The sequence below is a fragment of the Melanerpes formicivorus genome, unplaced genomic scaffold (assembly GCF_026170545.1).
Source record: "Melanerpes formicivorus ecotype bairdi unplaced genomic scaffold, bMelFor1.0.p_v2 SCAF_40, whole genome shotgun sequence".
Classification (NCBI taxonomy): domain Eukaryota; kingdom Metazoa; phylum Chordata; class Aves; order Piciformes; family Picidae; genus Melanerpes; species Melanerpes formicivorus.
Genome location: NW_027142392.1, coordinates 800,911 through 825,135, shown reverse-complemented (window position 1 = coordinate 825,135; position 24,225 = coordinate 800,911). Strand labels below are relative to the sequence as shown.

Here is a 24,225-nt window from a genome sequence, read left to right as displayed (position 1 = left end):
CAGCATGGAATGGGGTCTCTGGGCCTGATAATCCAACAGAAGGTATGACCTGCTTTATCAAAATTTCTAGATGCAGGAAGACTGAAAGAAGTCAAATGAAATATTTAGTTAAGGCAAGGCCATAAATACTGGTTTCTACTTTCTTAAACTCAGCCAGATATCGCTGGCAGGCCACAAAGACTTGAAAACTCCAGAGCACAGAAGGATTCATTTGGTAAAAAAATAATGTTAATCTGCATGAATAATCCTATATCCTCTGAACTAAGGCATGTTTCAGTGATCATTTAGCATAATTTCCAGCTACAAGAAGCTTCTTAAGCTCGCATTCCTGTCTCATTTTTATTTACAGACTGGACTGTTTAGCAATACAGGGTTTTTTGACTAATTCAGAGGAACTAATGAGATCATTTTCATTTAAATTCCTGCCAAACTTCTGCATCGTGGACCCTCAACCCCTTGGAAAGAAAAAAAAAAAGAAGAAAGAAATAAACAAAGAAATTAAAAATCCATAAATACATCTGGAATACAAAAGTTCAGCTATAAATCAAGATTAAGCAAATATTTTCCAGCCCAATCAATACCACTGCTTCGAAATCTTCTATTACAAGCCATTTCAATTGTTTCTCAAAATGTTTACTTAAATTCTTTGAAAGGCCACAATTTTGTACAAGAAATTTTAATTAAGTCTTGTGCTTGAAGTGCTTCTACAATTACTCCCTTTGGATGTGGCCCCAATTAAAATAAATGTATTGTTAATAGTACAAGATAATGCTTGCCAGTGGTACAAAATTGAAGATAAGCCTCCATGTAATTTTAGATTATTCCTTGCTGTGAGTTTTTGCAATTATTTTTGTCAATAATGCTTTTTTTTCTGGTCTCTTGCCAGTGGAATATTTTTAATCAGTTCACTCAAACACTAAGTCTCTGAAAACAGACAAGTTCTACAAAATCAAATACCTTTCGTACTCTAGTGTTCAGCTAAAACTTTTTCTTGGTCTTTTTTGTTGTACTAAAATGACAAACGAAAAATTAACAGGGGTACAGGATTCTCTGAGTGCAACTGTGGGGGGGGGGGAAAACGAAAAAAATAGCCCAAACAGTTGATCTTTCAACTTTAATTCACATTATCAGTCTTTATGCAAGTGATTTAAGGGCAATGAGGCTGGTAAGAGGCCTCGAGCACAAGCCCTACAGGGAGAGGCTGAGGGAACTGGGATTGTTTATCCTGGAGAAGAGGCTCAGGGGAGACCTTATTGCTATCTACAACTACCTGAAGGGTGGTTGTAGCCAGGAGGGGGTTGGTCTCTTCTCTCAGGCAACCAGCACCAGAACAAGGGGACACAGTCTCAAGCTGCACCAGAGAAAGTTTAGGCTCAAGGTGAGGAGAAAGTTCTTCACAGAGAGAGTCATTCGTCATTGGAATGGGCTGCCCAGGGAGGTGGTGGAGTCACCATCCCTGGAGGTGTTCAAGAGGGGATTGGACGTGGCACTTGGTGCCATGGTTTAGTAGTCATGGGGTCTTGGGTGAGAGGTTGGACTTGATGATCTTTGAGGTCTTTTCCAACCTTATTGATTCTATGATTCTGTTTTATCTACTGAAGACCTAGGTGTGTATATTTTCCTCATTGAGATTCTCTGTCTAAACCTGAGTTATTCCTAACAAGTAAATCTACCCAAGTCTTTCACATGTGTTTTTTCATCTGAATGTTTAATGTATTTCACTTATTTAATAGTGTTATGTCCTGTATTTCTTGCAGTTGGTAGTATGTGATAGAAAATAAAATGAAGTTAATGGTCCCTTCTAGCCTGGACTATTCTATGACTCCTGGCACAGCTGTTAAATTTACATCTTATCCCTGGTCCGTATTGCAAAGCACATCACCCAAGCTTACAGTACAGAGGTAGTCAACCATCGTGTCATGCAAAAAATAGTATTAGAAGAAATAATAATATGTTTTGCATGTGAGGGTTTATTTAGGTCAACCTGCTGTGAGAAATTACACAGTAACAAGATGGTAACCACTTGCATTAGATGAAACACTTTTGTAGTGCATTCTGGAGGGGTCCACAGTCAAAGATGTCAGTGTCTAAGGGATACCAGCCCTTCAGAAAAATCTGAACCATGTATTTCGTGGAACTGTTTGGCCTCAGAGGACAAACTATCTAATAGAAAGCAAAGCATGTGATGGACATGAGAGGAGATCAGTATTGTCTGCTCTCCTACAGTTCAAATCCTTTTACACCACACTCTTTGCCCATGAAAATACAGCCTTTTGGAAAAACAAAACAAAACAAAAATCCAGTACTCTTCTGACAAATCTAAAGCCCTACTGACGATATTGAATCATGTATCCTGCTGAGGTTACACTTTTCAATGGGCTAGTACATGAGTAATATGAATTGTATCAGCCAGATAATACAGATCTTTAATAATTTCAAGTTGCTTACAAATTTCAGCAACATGCACACCCACTGCACTGATGCATTTGTAAATCAAGCACTAATTATGTAGATCTTGCAATACATAATATTTCTAAGGGTACAAATATACCTGTAGGCTAGTAGTTGCTAGGTAGTAAGTACAGCAATGGATGGGTTGCCATCATTCAAATAGACATAAAACTATGTAGTAAAGTCCAAGACATTTTTTTAAAGGTGAAGAGGTAGAAGGATTTAAAAACTAACTATTCTGGTACAGTTATTGTCCAGTCAATTTCCTTCATGCCTAAATTCCTGGGCAGCTGGGTGGAATATGCTACCTACTTTCCAAACAGTGATGAACAGACTGTGCTTCCCATTTTAAACCTGTGACGTATTAGCTAAAACCCTTCCCTAGCTCAGAAGCACACTGAAAGGTTTAGGTAACATTTGGAATATATATTTATATCTGTCAGTGAAAGTATACATTTATCAAAAATATACAAGCTATGAAGCTTCAGAATTCCAGTATGTCCCTTCTCTTTTTCTTTCTTGACATTCTATAATTTGGTTTTGTATCACAAAACAACCATCCTGTACATTTCCAATGGGCTTGATCTACCATGATACACTGCAGTCCCTGCTGAGTTTTGGAATGGAATGGAATGGAATGGAATGGAATGGAATGGAATGGAATGGAATGGAATGGAATGGAATGGAATGGAATGGAATGGAATGGAATGGAATGGAATGGAATGGAATGAACCAGGTTGGGATAGACCTTCAAGATCATCATGTCCAACCTACCATCCAATGCCACCTAATCAACTAAGCCATGCAGTTCTCTTTTGTTGCATTTCTCTGTCCTTCTCACCATACAACCTGAATTGCATGAACTAAAGCAACTCTCCTCCTTGATGTGTTAAAAAATGGCAAATTTCACCAGACTATCTTCCTAATAGTGGTGTGAAGGGAGTCCACTTTTCTGCAGACTTAGCTGCTTCTGTTCCCAGTCTTTCACAGTTGAGATGCTACGTAGTTATATCACAGTATCACAGTATAACTTAGGTTGGAAAGGACCTCGAGGATCATCAAGTCCAACCTATCAACACAGACCCCATGACTAGACCACAGTATCACAGTATAACTCAGGTTGGAAAGGACCTCAAGGATCATCGAGGGAGGGAGTTTTCCCTCTCAGATCCCAAAGTGTCTCCTTCCACAGCGTCCTCTGCTGAACTTTCCCCACCTGTAACTGGCAGCTCAGATATCCACAGTATCACACACCAAAAAACTAGCTACACAGACCAGGAGAGCTTTGAAAAGTTTGCTTTCAAATGTGGTGGAGTCAAGTCTCACATTGTAGCTGTTTCTCTGTCTCCAGTTGTTGTTATTTTTTTTTATTAGCCCTACCAGTTATGATTAAATAGCCAGTGCCAAAATGCTTTAAAAATTTCTCATATGTTTACCACATATCAAGAAACAGGGTGATTATTTTTCCTTTTGTGTTTAACAGTATATTCTATATAAATACACAGTTCTGAAAGGGATATTAAATGGCATCTACACAGTTACATATGAAAGTAACTGCACTCTAAACTAATGCCAGGAGGTAATGACAGCCTAATTGCTTTGGCTTGTTTGGCATGCAATAAATGTTTTTACAATGGTTCTTAGCAGATGAAGGGTCAGCAAATGAATTTTTGCAGTTGTAGAGAAATTACTATAAAATAGCAAAATACAGCCTGTTAAAGCCTTCCTCAAAAACCAGATCCCTATTCTACCATCTGCAATATTAACATTTCAGAAGATATTTCTCTGAGCTCCAAATGTTGTGTCTGATGGACAGGCTTCTTTCTCTTATACTTAATGTTACACATCAACAAACAGCGTATGACAGTGGTTAACAATGCTGTTCTTCAAGGAGTGAGTCAACTTTTCCAACATGAGTACAAAAAAAATCGTTATCAATTATATAGGATCCATTAATTTGTTGGGGTATGTTGCTTTTCTTTTAAATTTATTTCCATTTTTATTTGTATTAGATTTAGCATAAAACAAAGAAAGGACCAGTGTAACCTCTGCAAGCTGTTCTGTGAACCAAAAAAACCCCCTTGCGTCACGTAAAGAACAGTGACCTGCCCCTCCAACTTGCTGATTACAGAGGACAAGTGTCAAAAACTTAGCGTGTACTTTTCTAGATGCAATCTGTTAGGAAAAAAAAAACAACACCTAAGGGTTTTTGTTAAAAATCTGTGAAACTGAAATGGACCTAAAGAAAATGGATATTAACAGGAGCGCACAGATTGTTGAAGCAGAGCTAGAAGTAATTTTGTTGCCAAGAAACAATCAGCATGTAGAGTCAAACACAAGCTGTACGTGCCTCAAAAAGAACAGAAGAAGCAACCAGTGTCACTTGAGCTGCATCCTCTGAGAGATGACACGTTCCATGTGACTATTGTCTTTCTTGAACATTCTTTTAAACTATGCTTTATTTAGAATAAACCTTTATTTAGAATAAACCAAACCAGGTTGGAAGAGACCTTCAAGATCATCGCGTCCAACCCATCAACCAATCCAACCCACCCAAACAGCTAACCCATGGCACCAAGTACCCCATCAAGACTCCTCCTGAACACCTCCAATGATGGTGACTCCACCACCTCCCTGGGCAGCCCATTCCAATGGGCAATCACTCTTTCTGTATAGAAGTTCTTCCTAACATCCAGCCTGAACCTCCCCTGGTGCAGCCTGAGACTGTGTCCTCTTGTTCTGGTACTGGGTGCCTGGGAGAAGAGACCATCATCCGCCTGTCTACAACCTCCCTTCAGGTAGTTGTAGAGAGTGATAAGGTCACCCCTGAGTCTCCCAAGTACCTTTATTTTGAACTTTATGTTCAAAACGCTTTTGCTACTGAGAACTGCAAAAGCGTGTGACCCGCACAGAACAGAGGAAAGGAGTGGAAATATATGCTGTAAAATTCCTCACTAAATGCACCTTTTCTGGTGACCTTTAACAAGGAGGTTCCTTTTCATGGCACAGTGGCCCTTCAGGTACTCTGGAGATTTTAAGGAGACAGAATTGTGGGGTACCACCTATTGCTATATGCAGTGGGTGAGAGGTTCTTCCATTAAAGGCACTCTGCATAACTTCCTTGGTAAAGGAAGACTAATTTGTTTTTTTCCATTTGCAGCCATTTTCTGTGTCCCAGGGGAGTTCTAACTAAACAGAGGGAGAAAATAACTGGAGAAAAGATTGGAAATGAGAGTGACAGCTAAATGCTAATTACATTCAGCATAAATACAGAAGCTAACTGGAATCTGAAGATAAAAACTTGGCACTCGTGAATTTTGGCATAGAAATTCTTCTGTCCTGATGGTTGCTTGTACCAGTTCAAGCATGTAGTAAATAATAATGCTAATTAGAAAACTACATTCAATTAAGATGAACTCCACACACTTCAAAGTATCAGCTGATCACAACTGAAACCAGTAATTCCAATGCATTGATTTTAACTAGTATATTTCTTCTACAGCATGCTGTGTCCCCAAGCCTTACAGCTAGCAGGGTCATTTTAAAGGCATCTAATTTAAACAATTCAGAAAGAAGTCCTTTAGGGACAATATATTTACATGTCAGTAATCCATGTTTACTTCATGGAGAACGCCTTTGCTTTCTTTAAAATCCAGTAATTTCTACCAATAAAAAATAAATTCTAATTCAGTCGTCTTTGGGGAACCTTTAACAACCTGATAGCTTTACTTCTGTGTTAACTGTTTGTGTTAGATGATGAACAGCTCCTCTTTATTTAATTTCTACAACCCCACAATTTTTACCAAGTGTTGCAAGGATTGTTACTTTGTCAAAGTGACTGCAAAATAATAAAAAGCAATGAATAAGTGTAAATTCCATTCTCCCTTTAAGTTTACTCTCATTAACTTTTACTCTGGATATATCCATTTGAGAATGACAGATATTCTTCAAACAACAGGCACAGAAACGGTTTCTAATATTCTGATACTCTTCAGTATATGTAATAGCTCAACAGCCAAGAGAAAACAATATTCCTGAAATTAATATTATTTGTCATCTACTATGAAAATCCACTGTGTATCTGAAACGGTTACCATTCATGTTTCAGTTTTCTTTTAAATTAGAATTTGATTATTCAAAAGGGCTCACATTCTTCAAAGCTGTGTGGCTATGTTCCCAAGCAATTTCAAAGATAATTTAAACAAACTGAGCTCCTGAGCTTGAGACTTGCCTGTGAGATATAAAAGTGGCTATTTTCAAGTTGAAATTGGTACATGGCACGCGTTCCATTTAGAAGGCAGTAGTCTACCACTACACAATCATTACAGATGAAGAAAGAAAAGGATATAATTTGATTAGCTTCCAACATTATTATTATAACTCATCTGGGAAGTATCCAGAAATAATTCTTCCAATGAAGGTTATAACTTGTCTTTAATTTTTTCCACCTGGTACAGTACTGCCATCAGTCCCCTCACCTTCTCCGCCTCTCTGTACCTGGCTCTCAGCCCATCTCTCATGCCTTCCCAGCCTATCCTTGTACTAGCATTATGAGGCAAAGGCAAAGACAAAGAGGTTTGGGGTTTTCTGTTTTGTCAGGCCACAGAACCTCCAGCTTCACTTCTTCCTTTTCTGGATGCTTTCCCTGTATTCATTCCCTATTTCTATTTCTACCATCTGAGAGTCAATTCCTGCCCTGGTCCGGCTACAGTCTTACATGCTGAGCTTTATCTTATAAACATGCACTCTTGAGATTCTGCCAAGTAAGTTGAAAATCAAACCCTGACCTTTCTAATTCATTCTCCACTTGTCTGCTCCTTTCAATACTCCTCCCCATACACCTTTTTTCCTCTGGAATTAAAAAAATGTATCTCAACCAGGTAATGAAGCTCCTTAGCTCCTTTAGCAGACAGAACTCCGAATTGGTAAATTCATGTGCAAACCAAACATTTAAGGCATACTAACTCAAGAATTCAAAGCCACTCAGACTAAAAGGCAAGTATACTTGTACACTTTAGTAAGCACCACTGCTCAGCACACTAAGCCAAGTCATGCCTTGCTATGCTCCCAGGTACCCTTAGGAGGAAAGGAGAGCTGTGAGACCTTTAACAAAAGTAATTTGGACAAAGAAAATCTCTTTCTTCCCTTCCCAATGCATTGCTTTTATGATTGCAGCAACTTCATTTCTGAGGGTCATATTCTAAACATGAAATCTGTAAATGCTCTGCTACTTCTCATTTTTCTCTGTGCTTCCTCATTAGGGCAATGTAAACACAGTTTACACACTAGTAAGCATACAAACACTATAGTAAATGCGTAGTGCTACAGCAGTAAGAGGTAAACATTTTTGTGAGAAAATTTAATTTGTATTTTCAAGCAAAATATGTAAGGGTGATTAGTAATGGTGGTAAATCTATTTATCCCAGAACACAGACTTGGCTAGACAGGAAATTTTGTATTACTGGGATAGCATTTCACTATTTATTGATTTATGTCTAAAATAAATGAGAATATGTTCTATTGCTGTTGAGGTAGATGACATGAGATTGAAGTAGGTATTTTCATATCCTGTTTAATGTCAAGTTAGAAAATTAGATTCTTCCTTAACCTTTGAGTTTTAATCATAAAAAGACTGATGGTTCAAGACCTCCCAGTGTTTGAGATATACCACCTATTCAAATGGAAAGGGCTGACAGCCCCAGGGCTGGCAAAATCCTTAGCTGTTTATAGGAAAAATATTTCCTGCCCATTGGGTTGTGAAGGTAGCTCAATAATTTTGAATGAATTCACGTAAAGTCATTTGTACATGTTATTTTCAGGTATGCTGAAGAAAGTGAAAGCCTGGGTAGCACTGCTAATAAGATTTATCTAGAGTGATAGATTACATAAAAAGAAAACATACAAGGGAGAAGTAAGTCCCATGAAAAAGGACAACAAAAGCCATTGAAGTGGGAGCTTCATATTTTGGGACAAATTCATTGTGCTTCACTTGTCCTTACCCTATTGCTGACAGGAAAAGCGTTATGTTTTCATCTGAAAGACCTTTCTTTTCTACCTACAATGGTGAAGGTAGCATTGTATATAATATATTTACAAACCAAACTTCCTATGCTTCCAAACTTCCTATGCTTCCAAACTTCCTATGCTTCCTGTTTCTTAGGGTAAATTTGACACACAAGCAGTTCAAAATAACAGATTATCCTGTTGCTTGTTTCTGCAACATTCAGACAGCACTACCTGTCAGCAAATTGGTTTAAGATTTAAGAGGCTGTATAACAATGATTCTGTAATTATTCTTCAATGATCAGTGCCTTCTGGAAATCATACTGCAGATCATCCTCCTAAGAGAGCTTGGATGTCCATAAGCCTTAGCAAAAGGATGAGTCTCTTATCAAAAGATTACTTTTCAGTTCATTTTGTTCATTTTAATTTATAGTATATACCCCATTGTCAACTCAGAGCAAGAGGATGAATGGAAATAAACAATGATACATTTGCAATAATTTTTTATGGTGAAGACCTTTACTTAGATGTTGTGGTTTCAATGCAACCACAATGAAATGACAGACTTCCTTTGTAAATGCCAAATCTAATTCTAAAGTTAAAATTATAGCTCCATGTGAAAAAAAAGACAACAACAACAAAACCCAAACAACAAAATACTACAAAACATTGAAGAAACAATTACTGTATGTCTGGATGTGGCTGTATTCCAAATAAAATCATTCTTGTTATTCATGAGCTGATTTACACTTTTTATCTCTCCATAACATGCAGCATTTATTTATTCTTACATTTTGAGGCACTACTTTTTCTGCTGACATGGGTATTTTCCCCAAATAGAACATTACAGCAGTCCTCTGCTAGACATTTAAGCCATGGGTTTGTTTATTTTTTAGTTTCTTTCTTGAACTTTCTAACTGTGAGCAGGCTGGGAAAGTGGAGTCATGATGAATGAGAGTTTGCTTAAAAACAAAACAAAACAGAGAAATGTAGACATTTGATGTAACACTGAAAAATTCACAGTCTCCTACCTTGAAAACAAACATTTCCCGGCGAAGAATAGCCAGAGTGTTGAAGTTCCCATCGCAGATGTTAGGCTTGGCTCCAGGATAGGAAGGTTTGTCACCAGTGGGTGGCCGGGGTGGTTTAGGTTGCCTGTCATTCTTCCGTGGGTCTGCTGGAGGAATTGAACGATGTGGGGGCACTGTTGGCAGAGGTCTTGTTGGTGGTGGGATCCTGTCAGGTGGACCTTTAAAAATATAGCAGCAGGATGTAATTTAAATGCCCACCAGTGGCACTCAAAGAAGAACTACACAACAAAGACCTGCTGTAAAGAAGTGCAAATCCTGCAGTGGACAGGGAATGGAAAAAGTGACCTAACATACCTTTCCTGTGTTGTTAAATGGTATAATGAAGAACTACCATAAAACCAAGGCACAAATTAAGAAGCTAATTAATTTTAACTATCCAGAATCTTCCTTCATTATTGGAACACCATTCCAATAAAACCTGCAAAGGACGTGTAGCCCACCATCATTTCAGATAATAAGTAATTCATAGCACACAGTTTATCAATTGAGTAAGAACTATTTAAACAGAATGTCTATTGCACAAAATAGAGGCAAATAATGAAAAGACCCAAAACTCTTAATAAGATCATCAGCAGTCAGTGGATTTTCAATTAATGATTTTAACTTCCACTCATCAATTCACATATGCATATAGATAGAATACCTGCTATTTCCTACTGACCTAATTCATAGGCCAAGTAGTGTCACGCATTAGTGACAGGACATAGCCAGTTTTTCCCAATGTCCCTTGCTATGTATAGGAGCTATGTATAGGACTTCAAATCCTAGGCATCCATACAAACAAAAACTATAATTCACATGCTCACTTCAATATTTTGAAATTACTTACTCCATGTTTTCATTTTTATTTTCTAGTGAGTCTTACAAAGCTAGATAGCTGGAAATTAAAGGAATTGTTCTGAGGTTGCATTGATTAAAAAGAGCTAAAGTGAAAAATGAAAACTCTGTACGGTGGTTTAACAACATTTTTCTTCTTTCAAATACATTTTCTGTCATAACATACAGAGTTTGATGACAGGTGAAATAACTATCGCACTCCTAATTTCTCTACCTGAAAGTCAAAAGGCCCTCCTAAACAGATGCTTTTCATAATCCTAATGGCATACAGAATGACTTGCAATAGGTGTACTGAAAATATCTCTACATGTGTTACCAAATTTAATCATTTTCCATGTACAAAAAGATAAGAAATTTCAGCTGACTCAGTAAGATTTCTGAAATGAAAATTTGAGTTTGGCTCATTCTCTTTAGGCTTCTCTCCACATCATTTAAATACTTAATGAATCATCATGACCAGCTTTAGAATAGTTAAGGCAACCCTAAAGATGCAGAAATGGCATCTGATAACTTTGCCAAGAAGATTTATACTTTTTCAAGAACAAAATGGACTACGTGAGGAAATATTAAACTTGCCAAATGGTTGTCATGCAATTTAATAAGGCATTTACTTAATTCACCATTTTAAAGCTTGTGACATTTATAATTTACAGTTAATAATGCTGTTTCAAGGAATACTGCAGACCAAAGTAATTATTTTAATAGGTGCGACATTTTTATTGAGGCGTATGATTCCAGATCACCTCTTGATTTTAAAGGCAGCAAAGGAATCAGTTTGTAGTAGTTCATGCTGGAAAGTTTTTAACCTCAAACCAAAGTTTTCATATGCCATTTGGTGGTGATGTCAGATATTACTTCCCAGGGGTAACACATTTCTCCTACTAACGTATAGCCCACAGCTGTTAAAGCTTAGCAGTTGGTTTTCAGAAAAATATCCTTGTCTAGCCCTTAAGTCTAGACTACCAACTTATGAGGTCATGAGAAACAACCTCCTTTCCAGCTAATCACACAGGGGGGAAAAAAAAACCCAACAACCAAACAAAACATGATCAGCCAATCATTTTGAAATTATTTATGCTTTATGAAAATATCTCTCAGTTATTGTTAATATAACACTTTGCTGCCGGGGAGAACAATCATCACATAGCACTATTGTGCCGCTAACTAGATCCTTGCAGACTCCATGGTGTTTTGTATTAAGAAGCTTTGCAAAGATAAACAAGGAATGGCCCTGATAATATTTTATGTAAACCTGACAAACCTTTAAAATGAAAATATATGTGAGCACAAAACTGAATTTAATAGAGAATTAGTTGGGGAATATTAAGCAAGATAATTCCAAATTATATGTACTGGATGCTGTCCTGGTGGGCTCAGCCCTAAGCAGTGACTATAGATAGCAATAATATATAGATACCACACAGTTATTACAATATATTTTTAAATAAAATATGCACTATTTAACAAATATCAACAAAATCAAGGTCTTTAAAGCCAAGTATAAAAACCACATATTGTGAAATGTAAGGAAAAGCAATATGGGAATTAGTGCCAGATTCAAACCACAATCATAATCATATTTTTTTATTTCACCTTTTAAATTTTCAATTACATTGATTACAAAATCTCATTCAATAGATGCAGAACTTATTTACATCACATATGTCTTTTATATCAGCCTATAAAAATCCTAACACCCCATATTTTAAATAAATGGACCATTTCCCAGGTAGCTCAAAATCTAGGGCTAGCAGTAACATTTTTTTAGAGATCAGTTTGCAATATTTATCATAAAATTGTTTTGTTTTTTTCTGGGAACACAAATTTTGTACACCTAGGCAACTGATAAATTGAGAAGGTATCAATTCATCCAGTTGCAAGACTTTGGACTACTGTGGAAATAAGCTCATTATAGTCAAAGGCCTGAAATTCTTAATATTTTCATAATTTGGGATCCTCTTTCAAAGATTTTCTTTATACCTCTTTAAAACATCTAAAATTACTGCTCCGGATGAGTACAAACTTAAGTGCAAGTTACAAAGAGTGAGAAACAAAGTAAGAGAGTTTAATCAGAATCTTTGTACTGTTCATAAAGCGGCCTCTGGCATAAGCTTACTATTGAGCTGCCAAATGGAGAGGGACCCGAGGGTACTGATTGACAGCTGGCTGAACATGAGCCAGCAGTGTGCCCAGGTGGCCAAGAGGGCCAATGGCATCCTGGCCTGCATTAAGAAGAGTGTGGCCAGCAGGAGCAGGGAAGTCATTCTGCCCTTGTACTCAGCACTGGTTAGGCAACACCTTGAGTACTGTGTCCAGTTCTGGGTCCCTCAATTTAAGAAAGACATTGAGACTCTTGAACGTGTCCAGAGAAGGGCAACGAGGCTGGGGGGAGGCCTTGAGCACAGCCCTATGAGGAGGGGCTGAGGGACCTGGGGTTGTTTAACCTGAAGAAGAGGAGACTCAGGGGTTGTAGCCAGGAAGGAGTTGGTCTCTTCTCCCAGGCAACCAGCACCAGAACCAGAGGACACAGTCTCAAGCTGCACCAGGGGAAGTTTACGCTCGAGATGAGGAGAAAGTTCTTCATGGAGACAGTTGTTAGCCATTGGAATGGGCTGGCCAGGGAGGTGGTGGAGTCATCATCCCTGGAAATTTTCAAGAGGGGATTGAATGTGGCAATTGGTGCCATGGTTTGGTACTCATGAGGTCTTGGGTGACAGGTTGGACTTGATGATCTTTGAGGTCTTTTCCAACCTCATCGATTCTATGATAACAACCGGCAGAGTCTACATTAACAAACCCTTTTGGAGAGGTAGCACAATAACTAAAATACATTGAAAAGCAAAAAACTTAACCTTGCTTAAATAAAGCATAACATACCATATATCTTCTGGATACCCTGTAAATCATCATTAGGCAGCTTGAAGTTGTCAGTTTCCATATACTGGTAAAATGGAGCCATGATTGCAGTAGGGTCATTAGAATGCTCCAAGCCCAGAGCATGTCCCAGTTCATGCACTGCAACTAGAAACAGATCATTTCCTATGAAGAGAAGGGAGAAAAAACAGAAAAAGACCTTTGAAACCATAGGCATAGTAACAGAAATAACACAAGTGGAGAACTTGGCACGTGGTAAACATTTTCACTGAATTTGATTCTTATAGGGCAAGGCTTACAATGAATCAAAAGGACAGTGGGATGGCAAAAGCAACTTTCCCTTTTTTTTTTCCAAGAAATAATTATTGTTACATACAATATACAATATTCTTACAGTCACAATAAATGCAGTCTTTCATAGCTGAGGCACACGGTTAGTGCAGGGTTCCAGTGTCATACCTCATGCCTAGGCTTTTGTGCAATTTCTGACCTGAAGTGCAGTCAACCTGACTAAAAATACTTGCATTGAAATGCTGCTCCAAAAGGGAAAAACATCCTTGGTCTGTGTGGTAAACTTGACAAACTATTTAGGACAAAACCCACAGAGAACTTTGTGGTCCAACTGCCTGTAATCAGACACCTGAGAATTATTTGTGGATGCTCTGAATGACTGTAACTGAAACCCTAACAAAGAAAATACAGGTGTTGTGCAATCCTCCTCAAAATAAGATGCCCTTATTTGTATTGTTGTGTAATTCCCCTGCTAAGTCTAATTGCTTACTTAAATATTAGAACTATTTTAGTAGGTCTAAAACATAAAATTACATACTTGTGTCATAGACTGATTTAACTTTCATATTATTCCCTTATAAAAACCATATTTTCATCTCTTTGTTGCAAGGTATTAGGCACAACTAGAAGTTTTAGCAGTAGAATTTATGAAACAAATATATATCAAAGCCAACAGGATTATTTCTACGTATTTCAGTGCTGGATGTCTATGCTATTAATTTTGTCTACATTTATTCATCTGAGACTAAGCTCAGCATATCTTTTTATGAGCCTTTTCTACAGATTCTGTCTGTAGTCACCCTGTCATATAACAAGACTTTGGAAAAATGCATTACAGCCACTCAGAGTGGGTCACATCTGGGATACTGGTCATATTCCCCATCTTGGCATGGGAAGGATTACCCTCTGGAAGAGTGTTCCTGTCCTGTTGACAAGTGAAGTATTTTAAACCAGCATATTATGCTGCATCTAAATTTTAGATAGCTGGCTTGAAGTGAAACTGGTGCCACCTACAGCAGGTAATTTCTTGATGGCAAAACAGGATAAATAATGAAAAGCCTATACTGGGGCCTAATAGAGTGTTGTATATTGTAAATAATTTGGGGATAGACAATTATTTCCCACTTCTGGCACTGGAATTCTAAGTAGTATTATAATATTAGCAGTATTAAAAAGGTAAAATTAACAATAGAAAACACACACACATATATATAATTGCAGAACCTTAAGGATATAATAGTTGACAGCATTTCAGTTTCTCAACTATTTTCTCATGTACACACAAAGAAATACATTTTCTCCCAAGCATATATGAAAGAGGAAACACTTGGCAGTAATGTCCTCATGATGTATGGAGCCATGATGATGTTTGTAAAATAAATGTTTAACTGAAAGCAAGAAAACAGTCACAACTAAATCTATGTGCTTAGTTGTCAAAGTGTCTTCATGTCTTTCTGATTCTTAATCTGGAAACATGAAAACTTAAGTGCATTTGGTTTTCTTTATTCAGTATAAAAATGCAGAAAAAACCATATCTTTCAAAAATTAATATGACATAATGTGCTTTCAGAAATGAGAAGAGTTTATCCTATCATTTATAATTATATGGTTTCCAGATGAAATATTTTCATTACAATATGTTTTCTTGGATGTAGCTCATTTTATAGTACAGCAGATTCTCAATGTGCTGCTGTAAAAGAGGTTTGATAAGCTTGACTGTCCTGGCAACAAATTCTTCTGATATCTGAATCTCTGTGTAGTGAAAGCTGATCTTGACATTATCTCACATGAATAATCCACAGCTCCTGTAGCTAACTTCAACAGTGGAAGTGATGCACAGGAGCAGTTCTGTAAAAGTTTTCATTCTGCACTCATAATGGAATAATTAACATCATTTAAAAATTGATAGGTTTAAGATGGAAACACACAAAGGAAGGTGATGTTAATATATTGACCGTGATATGTCTCACATTTTTCTGCTCTTTTCTGCCTTCCACAAAGGTTAGAGTTCTAACTCAGACTAGAATGAAATATTTCTTTGTCTGGCATTAACTCATATATTTAAGATGCAATTTTGTTTTGCTTCTCAGACCTTGTGAAAGGCAAAGTTGCCTCCTAAACCTGTGCTTCCTACATCAGAATTAGGAATATTAACCACTGTAGATCCTATAGTAATACTTGCACTAAGATGGCCACAGTATTTACTGCACCATTTTCAAAATGTTTTTAATTAATAGTACTTTTTTCCATGATTATTAAGCTAATCAACATCAGTAGACCAAAAATTATTTCATGTGGGTATCAAATGATTCTAAATTAATAGTATTTGATTCCATGATTATTAGGCTAATCAGCATCAGTAGACCAAAGAGTGCTTTACATGTGTATTAAACCTCTACTGTTTGTGATAGGAAGTCTAGGAAGTGAACCTGTTACAACAGCCAATGTATTAAGAAATCACATAAATGGGCTTGGAAGAGTCTGCTGAGTTTATTTGCACCAGTTATGCAATGCACAAAGAATCAATACATCATTTGGTTATCAGTTCTTAATGTGTACCCACAAAGATCTCCAGGAATTCCCATTTTTTGTTGCATGCTGCCCTCGAAGGGGTGTGAAATACATAAAATCAGGCAAATAAAATACACTGTTATCTACTGGCAGATCTTCCTTCTGGGATCACAGATAATAAGCATACAGTAGAGCACTTTCTAAGTAGCACTTCTAAATGAAAGTGAGACTGTGTGAGAGAACAGATGTTACACAAGGGAAGGCTGTTTCTTGGTTTATCTTTCTCCCTTTGTCTTTTGGATAGAGGTTATTATGTAAAAACAAACAAACAAAAAACAACAAACAAACAACAAAAGCATATTCACCATCTGACTGCCCCTCTGGACTATGTCCCAAAGGAAAAAAATCAGGGTTATGAAAATTTCTGTCTCCTGCAATGCAACTTACAGCCATCAGGGCACCTCTTAAATGTGGCAAAGACATAGCAGTCCTTGGAGCAAAGGAAAAAGGGCAGAGGGAGAAGGTCACAGGAAAGCTGGGAGAATAATATTCTTGCCTGGGGTGACAGTGATTTAACAGGGAACATATTTTCTACTTGTACTCAAATAGCCCCATTATTCATAACAATTTCCATCAGGAGTCATGATTGTCTCCAGGGCATCCTGAATTTAAACTGACCCAAATAACGTAGTACAGTTGAACTGAGATTTAAACCAGTCCAAGATGTGTTGTCTGAGACCAGCATAGGTAGGACTTACTACCGTCTTAGTTTCCATCAATTTTTGCTCTGCGTATAATTAGATTTCTCCAATTAGGTAACAATTACCCAGCGCCACTTTGCTTTTTGGAGCAGACTTGCCTTGAGCATCTCAATGTTAGCGTAACCAGCTACTGAGTGTGCTGAAAGACAAGCCTAGATGCTTGCTCTTTCTCTCTAGAATGCGCAGGACTTGTGACTGCAAGGTTGATAGTAGGCCAGCTTCAGTTCCTTGGCCAGTGGTCAGAGGAAGGAGTGTAAAGGCAAGTGAACATTCATATCAGCTCAGGCTAGATTTGTTATTGTTCAGACACTGGATATCATTTTAATAATATTTTCAGTTTCCACCATTAAAGAGACCCAAATCTTTCTATATTTCAGCACACATTACTCAAGCTCAAACATATTTCAGCCCACATGTCAAACAAAGCATCCTCACAAAACTTTTAAACAAGTCATGAGTAACAGAGGTAAACTATGTTTGACTATGATGACTTTTAAACTGAGTGTTGCCACTACAGGATATAGGATGGTGAATATTCATTATGATAGTCTCAGTCACCTCTTGTTAGATTTGTGTATAGAGTCATAAAGAAATACTGGAAAATACATTTCACAAGTCCAAAACTGTTCTTGTGCTCTTCATTAGCATGGAGATTTGGAATAGAAGGGATAGAAGCTCTAAAAGATTGTGATTGTTTTTAGTGGTTTATCTCAAGTTGAGTTTCACAAGGAAATGTGAAATTCTTTACTATGTGTAAAGAACTAAGACAAAATGATTATTTTTATACTGACACTTTTCTCTGAGGCTATAAACTATTTTAGGCACTAAATCTGCCTGACTTTACAATCACTGCACAAACTCCAGAACATAAATATGTATTAATACATTAAATATTCAACAGCCAGCACTGTGGAACATGGTGTATGGGGAAGCCTTTTCCCGTAGCTAATATATAAACTATTTTTCATGTCTAGACATAAACAAAGCTAATAGGTTTGTACACAGCAAGCTATAAGGAAATCCTAGTTCTGAAGACATTAATTCCTGCTTGAAATGGTATGCAATCTTAATTTTTAAAAGGGATACCCTAATGGCTTAGCAAGTCTTCAATCCATCACTTAGGCACCTTTTCAGTAAGACACTAAATGACACCTCAGGGCACGTCACTTGGCTCTTCTCTTTGGCATGGGCCAGTAACTGCTACAACACATGAGCTTGAGTTATCCATAGTTTAAATGCCACGTGACCACATTCTGGAAGATTTTTCCCATCCATCCAGAGAAAACCAAAAAAAAATCTAGGAATTTCAAGTGACAAACAAGCAGGGAAACTATACAAATATTTTATACAAGGACCTACACCATTTCTTCCAAGATTATTCTACTTCATTTTTCCCGTGACGCAGAGAGATGACTTCAGATTAAATCCATATGAATCTGAAATGTAAATCTGCACAAGACAGACTTCTGTTATAACCTTACAGCAAAACAGTACCTCAAAGTCAAACCTACAGTTCATCAGATAATACTGCATACATGTGTTCAATATATTTGGAATTCACATTTTCAATGCTCTGTTCTTTTGTACTATTGACTCATTAAATCAATGCTGCTAATCCCAACTGGCTGAAACGCTGCAAACTTTGGAGTAAGGTTCTTACTGTACACGGTGTACAGAAAGAACAACAACAACAAAAGGATAAAAAACAAGAAAAAAGGGGGAAAAAAAAGTATTTTATCTTTGTAATTATCATTCCAGACAGGACAGGATTTTGAATGTGTTGTTTCAACAGCCAGTGATAAAAGAAGATTCATTCTCTCTTAACCTTATTGCAATATAGCAGAATTGAATATATACATTAAGTATGCACTTATATAAACACCATATAGGCATATATATGTTATATGGAAAGTATACATGGACCTAAATATAAATCACAGGCATACTCTCTTACTCCAATAACGATGCCACATTTTCCAGTCTAAGAAATCATATACACTTGCTTGACATTATCTCAGACTTCTGCCATTGGCACTGAAATTCAGTAGCTTGGTGCTTATTTTGGAATAGACGAATCTGAGATGGTGCAGTAGCTCTGAAAAATGAAGAGGCTATAAATAAAAAGGTATCAGATATGGTATACTCATTTCCCGTATGAACTGTGCATACCTATTTTGTGCATGCTATTTGAAACAATTTTTTCACTAACTGATCTATTACATTTAGCCTTTTTTTTTCATTGTAATAATAGAGAGGGGCATTAAAATGTTTCATTTACTCTCTTATTACATACACTAGCACAAACACTAAACATCTTTGCAAGTTGACTTACTGATTCATGCTTGCAGGCAGAAGGGAAGGCACAGGCAGTTTGTTGTATACAAAGTATGCACTAATATACTGTTTATAACAATATGCTTACACCCCCACAGACCAGTCTTTCAAAAATAGAGGTACTTTAAAAAATAACCAACCAGTGACAAATTTAAACTTGCTTCCTTGAAATTTGACAGGGGGACACTCGTATAGGGCAAGACTGTCTTCAGGTGACTCAGTGGTTGTTGATGCGATACGACAAGAGCAAGGGAGTTTAGAGGTGTGTATGCCCCCTTGGCAGCATTCTACTGTTTCTGCATATTGTGGGCATAATTTACAAGTCAGGAGCCCACTAAGATATTTGAAAGGTGTTTAAGGAGAGGCTGGATGGGGCACTTGGTACCATGGTTTAGTTGATGAGGTGGTGTTGGATGATAGGGTAGACTGGATCACAAAGGTCTTTTCCAACCTGTTTAGTTCTACTCTACATTTTTTAATACTACAGATCAACCTTAACTTTGGAAGACAAAGATATGCAAAAGTTAAGAATTTCTACCTTACTAATTAGATTTATTACCAAGCACATTCTACAACGTTCCAGTAAATTGTTGGAAGTAGGTGGAACCAATTACTTAAGGTATTCTTCGTTTTCTTTCTAAAAAAAGCATGGATGTAAGGATATTTCTGCTTTGTTTCTCAGTTTCAATCACTAGTAGTGAAACATTTTGCAAACTATTCTGACTAGCAAATCAATATCAACTCCTCCAAAGATTGAAAGTGGAGCAGCTGGAGATAATGCTAGGGGAGGGAAAGAAAAATGTGAGAGCTTGTTGCTTCTCAAAAAATAAAAGTGGAAATAAGATGGTATGTGTTTCCTTCTGCAAATATAATACTTATAGCTTCATTTCATGCTTTGAGGAAACCCTGCTGTGACTATGAACCCAACAAACAGCCAAAAAACCAACCCTCACGTTGAATTTAGATCCTGGGATTAACTTCTTCATAGCTCAGATCCATTCCTGAATTTGAATACTATCCTCAAATGCAATTTTCATTCTCCTAGTAATCCTTATGTTGATTAACAAAATGAGAAATTTGTGGGGGGTATTTTCATGGTTAGCTTTAGATAATTTTATCCAAAATAACAGAATTTTGCATTTTGCTAGAAAAGATCATCATCAATTATTTTCTTTCAACGACTTCACATATTTGAAAATACAATAGTAATTCTCACAGCATTACAAATGACCAGGAAGCCCCACAGCATTTAAGCTGTTTCTCCAGTAGTTTCAATGCAACTGCACATGCTGCAAGTACCCTGGCAGCCTTATCTATTTCTACCCTTTTCCATCTTGTCTTTGTTTCTGCTTTTAGTTGTTGCTGTGGGAACAATAAGCTGCAGAAGTATTTAAAAGTCCTTTCTGAAGGCTGTGAAAATAAACACATTCTGTGACTGGAGATTTGGATATGTGCACAAAAAAAAAGGGTTCCATAGCACAGCTTTCAGCTATCCTCCATGGTCCTGTCCCTGAGGAAGAGGACATTCATGGGAAGTGAATGGACATCTTTCTGCCACCCCTGAGTAAGTGTCAGTCCGGGTGAGATTAAATGTATAAAAACCTTAATTCTGCTTCAGTGCATATTAAAATCAAATCCTGGCCTTTGACAAAAATGTAAGCTTTGTTTCTAAGCCACTCAGCTAAAACACTAGCATGCTGACACTGTGGCTGCTTTTGCTTTGAAGGGATGACTTTTTTTTCCTCTTGATTTGCCCTAATGTCCTATGTGTCCTGCTACAAAGAAATGTGTGTAATTACTAGGAGGAAGGTCAAAGTCAACGCTGCCAATATTCACAATAGATAAAACTTGCCATGGGGCAGAAATCTGAAAGGGTCCTACAGATCACCGAAATCCTCACAACACAATGTGCATAGAATTTAATTTATGTATAAATCCTGTGGTAGCTTTCTGCAGAGGAAAATTTTTACCACGTTGTCACTTCAACTACTGAGAGCAATTATATTATCCTTTCACTTAACTCACATTAAAGCTATCAAAATGAGGTCATTATTCTTACCTGATCTTTGCATCTAATTAACAGATACATATGGCTTAATATTTTTGTTTTTAAAGAGAGAGAAAGCAACACAGTATTGTATATACATATCTGGGAATTTTATATGAACAGTTCTTCCTTCACTGTATTTTGTTTAATTCCTACTAAAGAAAAAAAAAATGGAAAAAAAAATCAAGATAGAATAGTCTAATCTTTTTTTTTTTTCCCATGGACTGCTGATAAAAGAATTGGGAATTTTGAATCCTAATTGGCAAAGTGATTAGGAGAAGAAAAAAAAAAAAAATCATTAGAAGTTTTCTGATCTGAAAAGCAGATATATTTTCTAAGAAGTCTGTAGACTTCAAAGGGAGACCTGATCCAAGCATGTACCATATTCTAAATTGAGACAGTTTCAAACTGAGGATCATATATATGGAGAAAGTGACAGAAGGACAAATCTGCTACTTTAGTTTTACTTTGTTAAAATTTAGTCATATGGAATTCTCTGATCTATTGGATAATCTGCTATTACTACTAAATATTTCCATTTAACTGTTTCATTCTGGCTAGAGGAACTGTAAGTTCCACTAGCACTCTGAGAATACTGTCAGTTTGGCACTTCTTGGCATGAGGATGCCTCAGCAACTGCCATGGAGGGGCAACATCCAGGATGAAAGATTACAGAGGGCAAGGCAAAGGGCGCTGGAGAGGCCAAGATGGTTACGCACACAAGCCATCCTTCTGAGCCTCCTGGAGGAGGAAAGCCTGTAACAAGAGGATGCTTAAAGAAGAAGATGAAAGTATAAGTTATCTGCCCTTGCCAAAGCACAGAAGAGCTTTGACACAGGAATGTTGGCCAGGGAAGAGGTAAATTTTGGCACACATTCCCTTTTGTGCATAAGGAGGTCAGCAGGACCCCAGTCTGGGGGTCATCAGCAGGCACAGACAGGCAGAAAGGACAATGCCAGATGCACCACATCAATTTCCCACAGGAAAGTAGAGGGCCAAGTGCAGAGATACTGGGGAAACACTGCTCCAAACAGCTACTCTACCATATTCTGCACTTAGGCAGGTCTGGGATCATTATGTCTCTATCTCTGACAGTCATTGTGACCAGCCTTGCCAGTAACACAAGTGATAATTAAAAATACAGACCAGCTAAGGGCTGACTATAGCTGCTAACATTTCATGAAGCTCAGACCCTAATATTTTTATTGCATCTGCTAGCCCTGCTAGCTGGAGTATAGCTAAGAACATTAATCCTGTGTCACTGCTGTGAAGGCTCAGCGAATATCCCATTTCCTCAGTCTTAACATTGTATCAGTTCCTAAACTGCATCATAAGAAAGGAGCTATGGATGACTCTTAGAAAAAGGGAAACTACAAACATCTTTACACATTACCATATTGCCAACTATGAATTCAAAATTTAAGTGATGCAATCCACTCATGAATTATCCTATTTAGACCAATGGGAGAGCATTTGTCCTGCCATATTGAGAGACACGGAATAGCTCACACCAGTAATTGCCCTTTCTGAGTATAATAATGAACTGTTCCCCAAAACCAAACTGAGACAGCATCCCTGAGAGATTTCTTCGGACCCCAGCTGGTGTTGTTATTTGGAAGTACTTATCACTGCAGTTCTCCTCTAATCTGAAATTGCACATGATTCAGCATCACTGATGGAAGTCATCTAGGTAGAGAAAACTGTAATACAAATGTCTATACCTGTACCTTTCACAGACAGCGATGAGAAACAGGTATTTCAGGACATGATTCATCTAGTTTATTTTAGACACCAACTTCAGGATGCAACAAATCTTACCCACAAAGGCAATATATCTCCCCTCTAATTCTAAAGGGACTCTATGAGATTAACTCAGATATAAACATCAACATATGGTCAGATTAATTCCACCCCCTCAAGTCTTCTGGCTTCTGACTTGAGTCTTTTCATTTAAAGCAGCAGCAAAACATTAATTATAAAAGTACAGGATATGGACTTAAGTGATATATGTACAAAATCAGGAAGCACATCATTGACTTGACCTAGAGACTTAAATTTGCCCACTAAAACAAAATATTTTGCATGAGACAGTATTGCTTATTATAGGTTTAATTTAGGTGGCCCTTTTTGTTTTTACTCTTTTAATCTTTTTTCCCTAACCTGGTGTTTTAGCTGTATATGTTTCCAGGTAGGTGTGTTAGCTGCTCAGCACTTTTAGAAACCCAAGTCACTTGGGAATTAGTCTAAAAATAGATGAGAAACTTTTTTGGCCTCAAGAACATATGGTTTGGGCATTCTGAAGTGATAAATTGTCAGGATAAAGCACAAATTATTCTCTAGGCTTGAGAATACAGATGTCATTAAAAATCTTTCATTAGTTGGTCATATATTATTCTTTTAAAAAAACTCATGTGGAGTATTACCTTCTATTTTAGGGTTATCATATATTCTTCTGCATTTGCTACAGCAATCCATTACAGTTTTGCCTAACAGATAAAGATGTAATTACTGTAAAATTCTTGTCTCGTTCTCTCAGGAAACCATGACAACATCCACAGTAATTGGCAATATGATTTTTTAGATTCAGTTTACCCTTAAAAAAAACAGGGGAAAGGAGAGGGCAACACAGCAGTAATATTCTACAGAACATCTCTGGGAAAACTCAGATTTCTTAGAGCTGCTCTCTTTGTAAAAAAGTCTTCATGAAGTGGTCCCAGCAGCAAACAGAAACTGCAAGTTCTCTGAATCACACCAGAGATGGAGATCTGAGCTTGATGCCTTCTTTAAATGACAGAAATGCCACTTTGTCTTATGCAACAGTCTAAAGATCATAGATAGCTTCTTTTCCCTAGAATTTTTCTGCTAGCAGGTCAGACTGAAAATAAACAAATAAAAATCAATCCATTACTTCATTAGTTGCTTGGGGTTTGGGGAGGTTGGTTTGTTTGTTTTGGTGGGGGTGTGCTTGTTCATTTTTTTTTTGTGTGTGTGTGAACTGATTTTCTCTTCCTTTAACCCAGTATGT

General features: G+C 37.2%; 1 protein-coding gene across 1 annotated transcript in view; it reads right to left on the bottom strand.

Annotated features, from left to right (window-relative positions):
- Window positions 1-24,225, bottom strand: part of MMP16 (matrix metallopeptidase 16) — a 180,302-nt gene that overhangs the window by 36,799 nt on the left and 119,278 nt on the right. Inside the window, exons 6-7 of the mRNA XM_068158513.1 lie at window positions 13,260-13,421; window positions 9,486-9,703 (exon numbers count right to left, since the gene is read on the bottom strand). Of these exons, the coding sequence (XP_068014614.1) occupies window positions 9,486-9,703; window positions 13,260-13,421 (380 nt within the window). The remainder of the gene's footprint in view (window positions 1-9,485; window positions 9,704-13,259; window positions 13,422-24,225) is intronic.